We start from the raw sequence: 8,291 nt of genomic DNA, 5'->3' as shown, positions 1-8,291 counted from the left end.
GGGAAGAAACCAGAGAACCGGTGGAAACCCACGCAAACACGGGGAGAACATACAAACTCCTTGCAGATATTGTCCTTGGTGGGATTTGAAGCCACCATGAACCCTAACCGCAGAGCCACTGTGCAGCCCAACTTCTTGGACTATTGACCTTGGGCTGTTTTCAGACTATGATGTACTCTCTTGGCTTTGACCGCAGGACTCTTAACAATCCAGCCTCACGACTTACCTGTGAGTGGTGACTAGAGTTACACAGGGAACCTAAGTGCCAGAAGAGCAGAATCCCCCCCTCAAGTGACCCTATTTTGGAAATTACACCCCTATAGGAATTTATCTACAGGTGTAGTGACGATTTTGACTGCATGGGCAGAAATCAGCAGCAGCGGATATTGCTGAGTGAAATTGCAAACTGCCATTGTAGTGCCCAGTACATAGTAGTGCCCATATATTATGCCTAGTTCGGGCTCCTGGAGACAAGCACCCTGTAAATTAAACAGCCTCATTGCTACAGTATTGCCAAATGTGGATGCGAAATGAGGATTAGGCATCGTGGGGCTCAGAAAGAAGGGGGGGTTTGGATTTGGGTGCACAGATTTTGATAGATTTCTTTTAGGTGATGGAGCCACGGTGCTTTTCCAGAGACTATGTGCTACAAATATTGTGGAAAACCCCTATATTTCTGTTTACATATGACAGACCTGAGCGAGGGCTTTTTTTATTGGGTTGAAGCTTTTATTGGTAGCATTTTGGGAATGCCTAAAATGTTGTGCGACAGGAACGGAAACTGTTGGATCACAGACCAGATGGGAGTTCAAAGTGATGCAACCTGACTCATTAACGTGAATTTTCCATCTTGAAATTTGTCTGAATCACGTGTTTCAGAGATGTTCATGGAAACCCTAGTGTAAGCGCTCAGCATAGAGTGCAGGATAAATATGAGGCAAGCCTTACTGCGATCTTTGGGAGGCAGAATGATCAGATCAATAGCAGGTGAAGAATTGGTTATAAGGGATACCACAGATTTATTCTTCAGGTCACTACAAGTAAAGTGATACCACATTTATACAGTCTTTTTACGTTTGGCTACACTCGCACTAAAAGCTATTTTTTACATCACCATATTTTGAAGGCAACATTTTATTTAAGGGTATGTTTCCATGGTCAGGATTGGCAGCGCTATGGACGCACTGCCAGCTTTTGTATGCACGGTGATTCCGCATGTGGTCACTGAACCATGCGCAAACACCGCATCCTACACATTGGACTGTGATATTGATCTGGCAGAGACTGACCATCTCCGCAAGATAAAGACATTCTGTGGTCTTGGAAGACGTGTCGCATGTCCGGTTACGCAGGGAAGCCGCGGGTGTCCATGCGCGCATAGTGGAGATGGGATTTCATAAAATCCCCTCCACTATGCTGTAAAATCTGGCCGCTGCGGCTTTACGCAGCATCCAACCCGCAGCGTTTACTGACCGTGGAAACAAACCCTTACTGCTGGCAGAGTGATGTGAGGGCTTGTTTTTAGTTGCACGACTTAGACTTTTTATTGGCATCATTTTTGGGCACAAAACATTTTTAAATCGCTTTCCATTCCGCTGTTTGGGAGAGAAAATGAAGAAAAGCCATCAATGGAGGAATGGTTTCTTTCCCACCAGTCGCCGTTTCGTATTAGTGATCAGACAGCTTTATTCTTTGGGTCAATATGAATGCAGTGATGACACACTTACTGTCTTTTTCGAACTTTAAGTCAATATACACTGATATCCCAGCGCTGGGCTTAAAAAAAAAAAAAAAAAAAAAAAAAAAAACTGGCGGCGCATACACATTTAGATTTTGGCTAAATCCCAGTAAGCTAAATTCGGACTCTAAGACGGACCTCTATTTTAATATTACATTTTTCCTTCCCAAAGTTTGGGGTGCATTTTATAGTCTAAAAAAATACATATTTTTTTTTAATGTTTGATGCTTTTACACAAAAACAATTTTTTAGAAAAAAAAAATTGTTTTTGCATGGCCTTATTCTGACAGCTATAGCTTTTTTTTATTTTTCCACTGAGAGCTGTATGAAAGCTTGTTTAGGGGGAAAGCAGACGCTTTCAGCTATACCATTTCTAAATAAATACAACTGTGTTATTCCACTTTTTTGGTGATGAAAAAAAAGTTTTGGCCACTTTATTTTCTTACAGTGTTAATTGTCGGGGTTACATAGTGTGACACTTTTATAGATTGGGTTGGAGAAGCCCCCTGCATCTCCTAGCCTTCTAAGTCCTGCGATCACCCATGGCTGTGACAGCCGGATCTCCACTACCAGTGGGCACAGGTTATATGGAGTGACGAGCGCATGTACTCATTACTCGAGTTTGCCGAGTGGGCTCGGGTATGCACCGAGTATTGCAGGTGTGCGAGTGACATGTTCAGAATTCCCACAGCTATTTGTTTCACAGCTGTTAGTTACAATACATGGATGGATTGCCTGACAAATCGTTATGGCTTGTCGGCAGAGCGATTTGTGGGAAAATTTGACAAACGGGTTCATCATATGCCCAAAATGGATTAACATACTCAAACTGGTGATGGGTCCACTGCCAGGGGTTTAGTGGTCAAGTATCTTTAGGTGGTCGGTATATAATTAGGGGTTTGTAATGGGAAATTACATTACACTGTAATCATCTCTGCAAACTCCAGTGATTTCTACAAAATGAATCTACTGCTCCTCAGACTTGCTGATTAGCCCTTGGTCTGACTTAGTCTCCGCACATTACACTGAAAACATCTTTGCAAACTCCTGTGGCTTCTGCAACCTCTTGTATTTACTTTCTGACCTGCTGTTTAACTCTTCATCCGCTGTGAGCATAACAAACTGGTATTTGGACTTCTTCACATTACGCTGCCACGATTCCTGGTCTACTTTACATCTAAAGCTTCTGTGTTTGTCTGCATGTGTGGCTCTTAAGCTTACAATGTGTCCTGTTCTGCCTATTTGCTTTCCATCCAACATAGCCCATTGTTTAGGTCCACGCTGTCAACCTTAGATTGCGTATTGACGCTGACCTGCAGCTTACTTACCGCACAAGATGGCGCATTTTTTTTCCCCCAAGGAGAAAACACCAAGATAATGATATTCCTTGTACATATGACGACTGTCATGTTAAAAATGAAAATCTAAGAATTGACACTTAATATTCTACATTGTCCCTGCAGCAGATGCACCGAACATCTCCTCAAATAGCAGCAGTAATGGCCATATAAGAAGAAATAAATAAGCGCAAAGTCCCGTTTCACTCATTGAAGTATTTCTGGTCGGGGTCTTCCTGTACCATGCAGTACTCCTGCACTGACGTCTGCGCACCATTCCCCCAACAGCTCCTCTCACAGGTGAAAATGAGAACTGTCCCAAACTCCAGCGACAGAGCTGTAGGATAAAGAAGCATCAGATGCACCATACATTGTTAATATCGGACATAAGTGTCAGATTATCCCATTGTCTTACCAGCTTTGGATCCTTGCAGCATTGTTACGAGAGCGGGCATGAGTTGGAACTCGAAGACTCTCGGTGCTCCACAACGCGGACATGAAGGAGGCCGTGATGCCGCCTCTGGGGAGCTTATATATAGGGGGCTTCCATTCCACGAGTATCTGAAGAAGTATAAAACACAATGAAGAGGAACTTTGCAAAAAATGCATGATACAATATAACTTAATGTATAGGGCCTATTGAAGTGAACTGTTAAAATTACTCGTCTCCTATGAAAGCCCACATCCATCGTGCCCCGTGGCAGAACACTGAGAGCGGCCATGTTGGAGTCCTATCAAATGCCTCATTCACGCTTGACAACTGGCTCCGATCGCCTCAGTTTCCATTGCTGACCGTGTAATACAGACGGCACCCGCACTGTACATGTCATGATCTTAAAGGGATTATTTAGCCATCCGAGAGTGATTACCTAGCCTAAGGAAAAGACATCACTATCAGATCGTGGCTGCTCCACGCTGCTGGTGGGTAGAAATGCAGAAAGATAAAAAAATGCAAACTTATTAGTTGGTGCGATTTGAAGTTTTCAGACTGCTTTCTTAGGTGTGGTTATGCCCTGATGAAGTAGTATGAAGACTGCGAAACGCGTCTGCATGTCCACCCACCAGCAGCGCAGAACATCCACGTTTAGTCCCTTGTCTACACACTTTTTACTGGTCAGATGACCCATGGACCTGCAGCGGCTGTAATTCTATGTCTTATAGTGCTGTGTGAACACAACTTTACCAGGTTAAAATAACTTTTCAATTTTAAAACTGGATAAGAAAAGACCCTATTTCCCCCTTTTTTGCTCTTCAGCTCATTCACAGCAATATCCGATCGGTATAGGAGCGACTCCCGGCATGCCCCCAAGCAGTTGTCCTTCGTTGTGACAAAACACTTTACAGGGCCGTTCGGTTCACCATGTAGCAGCCGATGCAGAACATTACAGATCAGCTCCTACTCTAGCAGACAGAACCCATGCTGCAGCGGCAACTACACACCGGATGGAGCCAAGCAGTGCAGCACATCCGCCCTCGGATCAACCCAACATGTCCATGTGTTATAGACAGAATTACCCAAACAACATTTTTAATTTAGGTTTTCTACGGATGCAAAATGAGGTAAAATTAAAAACACACAGACACTTTCTCAAGTATAAGGCTAAGTTCACACGTAGCGGAACTCTCGCGGAAATGACCGCGAGAGTTCCGGAATTCCATTCCGCGGGAAAAAAAAAAATAAAAAAAAATTGCATTTTAAATTCCCGCGATTTTCCAGCGTAAAAACTAGCATTTTGCAAGCGTAATTAGCTTGCAGAATGCTAGCGTTTTCCAAGTGATCTGTAGCATCGCTTGGAGAACTGATTGACAGGTTGGTCACACTCATCAAATATAGTGTTTGACAAGTGTGACCAACTTTTTACTACTGAGGCCGCCTATGCAGCATCAGTAGTAAAAGATAAAATGTAAAAAAATAATAAAAAAAATAAAAAATGGTGTTATTCTTACCTTCCGACGTCCCGCGCAGCCTTCCCGCCTCTCTCCACGCTCTCGTTCCCAGTAATCCTTTGCGAAAATGCCCGCGATGACGTCCGTTCTCGCGGGATCGCGATGACGTCGCGCGAATGACCGCGAGACTTCGCGATCCCGCGAAAACAGACATCATCGTGGGCATTTTTGCAAAGGCTTACTGGGACCGGGAGCGTGGAGAGAGGCGGGAAGGCTGCGCGGGACATTGGAAGGTAAGAATAACAATATTTTTTATTTTAAATTCTATTTTTTACAGGGATATGGTACCCAAAGCCCGGAGGACAGTCTCCTCTCCTCCGGACCGTGGGTACCATCCGCAATTGTTCTGCTTACTTTTCGCATCGTGTGCACAGCCACATGCGGAAAATAAGCAGAACAATGCATTCCTCTGGGTGCTGGATCGCCGCGATTCCGCAAAATAATGAGCATGCTGCGCTTTTTACCGAAAAGCGATTCCGCCGCGGTAAAAACCGCAGCATTAGCACAGCATTGCGGAATCCCATAGGAATGCATGGGATGATTATTTTTCGCGGTTAAAACCGCCGCAGAAACGCGAAAAAAACGCCACGTGTGAACTCCGCCTAAAGCTCAGGGTTTACCAACCTGAGGATTTGCTGATGGCACTTTGAGATCTTCTTCAAAAACTTGTGAAACACAACATCTCGCCTCGGCAGGTCGCACTTCTCATATTTCTCGCCTTCTCCACCACCGCTGTAAACGAGAAAAAGGAATTTACCACAAGGATCAGGCGCACTGTAACCACGACAACCAATATGGCCGCCAATATATCTCCCACACCTTTCCTCAGCATTATACCCCACTCCCCCTGTTATAGAAGATCGGACTGTGGCGCCCACCATTTCTTCTCACCTCTCAGGGTCCGCCATTACCAGCGCCTCCTCCCGCTTCTCGTAATCCGTAAGGAGACGACGTGCATGATCCAGATTCGTGTCCCAGGCACAATCCTCCTCCTCTGCAACCGCTATGTAATAAGATCTGAAGATGGAGTCCCCGGACCTAACTGTCTCTGACGTGTCGGCGAGGGAGAGGTCCTGGAGCTGTGCCGTCCAGTCTGTGGGTGCAGGCACCGCCGGGCAGCAGGTGGCATGAGACTCAGCCTTATCAAGCCCCCAATCATCAGCGTCCTCACACCAGTCTGTGGCAGCCATCTTGTCTTCCTGGAGAAAAACCAATGAACATTGAACAAATAGGAATGTCACGCCACACGTATACATGAAGACCTATTGACATACCTGCTTCAGGGCGGCTTGTGTGACCGCTGGGTGATGGGTCTCGGGGCACTGTGATCGTAATGCCACCCAGCTGTAATAAAGGCGAAAAGTACAATTGTATGAGATAATAAAATAATAATAATACATTAACGGGGTTGTCTGTCCTTAAGCTACAAGTCTGCAGCAACTATGTGACTGCAGACTTGCAAGCCCTCACATCACACACACTGAGCTCTGGGAGGATTTCTGGTGCCGGGAGCAGCGGGTGTGGGATTTGCATACATGCAATCACAGGCCGACTAGACGTGCACAGCCTCGTTCAATACAAGTGAATCAGGCCAGGTTGGAAACGTCTAGTCGGAGTGTGGCCTCCAATTTGGTAAATGCCTAATCTACAATGGGCACAGCCGCAGATAAATCACCTTTCAGCTTTCCCCCAACAGGACTTTGTACTGCAGGCAAACACATGGATTACACGATGGTAGCGCGAGCCCTCTAGGGGGCAGTAGACCTGGACGACGTGGCAGAGGACTGACGAGCACAGAGGACACGAAGGAAAAAGAAGCGTCAGCTGCGGCATCGGGTGCTGTGAAATAAAACAACAGGCAATCAATGACTGAATCCCATTCAGGTGCCAGAGGGTCCTTGAGGGGCGAGGACTGTCATCAGGCACTAACCCCCCGCCCTGGCGCTTCTTACCGGCACACCGCCGATCTTGCTGACATCCCAGGATGAAGCCTTGCCTTCCAGTTCTGCATCTTTAAACCCCAGCAGGACACGTTCGACTCGACACGACGGCTGCGCCATCACTATAGACAAGAAAATACAGTCAGTTTTGAAAAAAAAAGAAAATTAGAAAAAATTTAAACCAAGCAGAGCTGCAGTGTAAAGCAAGGGGGAGGGAAGTCTATGCTGCAGCTAGGCTTAGAGTGAAATTTACAGCGACCCAGCTGTTGGTAAACTACAACTCCTAGCGGCTGGCCAAGACTGGGGGGGTTGTAGTGTGACACCGAGCTCGCAGATCACACTATCCTTGTATTACCAGCTCCGGTACTTGAAGCCCTAGGACGTCACAGTCACGTCACCCAGCGGCCTCTACACGAGGCCTCTCCCCAATAACACGTGCTGCGTGCAGCAAGTCACACAAACATACGACAACCTAACCTGCTAATGCCTGCGTACTCCCCAACAGCCAATCACTAACAAGCTATGATCAGCTGACCGCTTTACAGCAGCGCAGCCAATCCGCTTTACCAGGAAGCAGCCAACGACGGAAAGCTCGGCCTCTGGAAAAGTAGGCGGGGCGTTTGTTTAACACCTTTGCTGCTGGACAGAGTTAGCTGTGATCACTAAGGTGCAGGGAAGCCTTTTTTAGTGTTTCATTCACACCTTGCTGTTCTAGTCTGTCTGGATTTCATGGTCTCTGGGTGATGATGCATGAACAAGGTTTCCCATCCATCACAAACCGGATTGTCCATTTTTTGTTATTTAAGTGCATGTATTTGGGGTTAAAAATGATTTTTGTAATTGGATTTTATTTATTTATTATTAATGTAGATTTTGCCTTCCACAGCATCTGTGTTGCAATGCCCATTGCTGGCTGCAGGAGGAGTTAACTGAGAATCTGTCAGTGAGCTCATTCTGTTTTTTTGACTCTTTTCTGAGCTCCTCTCAACTGATTTATAACCACAGACCGCATCAAAGCTGAATGTACAGGGAAAAGGCGCAAACGGACGTATAAGTCGGACATCAATGCACGGACTGGCTGGCGGCTTTCCCGACCTGAGCGTGACAGCTTCATATCTGTCTATACATCTGTCGGGGTCGGGTGAGCCGCCGGCCAGTCCGTGTATCAATGGGAACAAGCGATTGGGCTGTTTCTTTTTTTTTCTTGTTGCAAAATGTAGCAACTCACATAAAATAAGCCCAAACAGGAAGCGCAGTGTCGGTGTGAGTGTCGGTGTGTGCTTGTGTTGCAATGGCATCCATCGTACGGCCACATATCCCTCGGGGGCG

General features: G+C 46.0%; 1 protein-coding gene across 2 annotated transcripts; it reads right to left on the bottom strand.

Moving 5' to 3' along the window:
- Positions 1–995: 995 nt before the first annotated feature.
- PDCD2L (programmed cell death 2 like) lies at positions 996–7,580 on the bottom strand. Of its 2 annotated transcripts, none has more exons than XM_073582239.1 (8): positions 7,440–7,580; positions 6,975–7,084; positions 6,698–6,861; positions 6,297–6,366; positions 5,914–6,221; positions 5,647–5,754; positions 3,491–3,636; positions 996–3,412 (listed from the first exon to the last, which is right to left on the bottom strand). In XM_073582239.1, exons 2-8 carry the CDS (start codon positions 7,080–7,082, stop codon positions 3,279–3,281), a joined length of 1,038 nt encoding a protein of 345 aa, XP_073438340.1. In that variant the 5' UTR covers positions 7,083–7,084; positions 7,440–7,580; the 3' UTR covers positions 996–3,278. The 2 variants fall into 2 exon arrangements, with proteins under 2 accessions (XP_073438340.1, XP_073438330.1); XM_073582229.1 differs by having other exon boundaries at positions 7,318–7,443.
- Between the last annotated feature and the right edge of the window lie 711 nt (positions 7,581–8,291).

Source organism: Dendrobates tinctorius, unplaced genomic scaffold, assembly GCF_039654945.1.
Source record: "Dendrobates tinctorius isolate UK_male_01 unplaced genomic scaffold, ASM3965494v1 ptg000009l, whole genome shotgun sequence".
Classification (NCBI taxonomy): domain Eukaryota; kingdom Metazoa; phylum Chordata; class Amphibia; order Anura; family Dendrobatidae; genus Dendrobates; species Dendrobates tinctorius.
The sequence above is the reverse complement of the archived record's forward strand: the minus strand, read 5'-3'. Positions and strand labels throughout refer to the sequence as shown.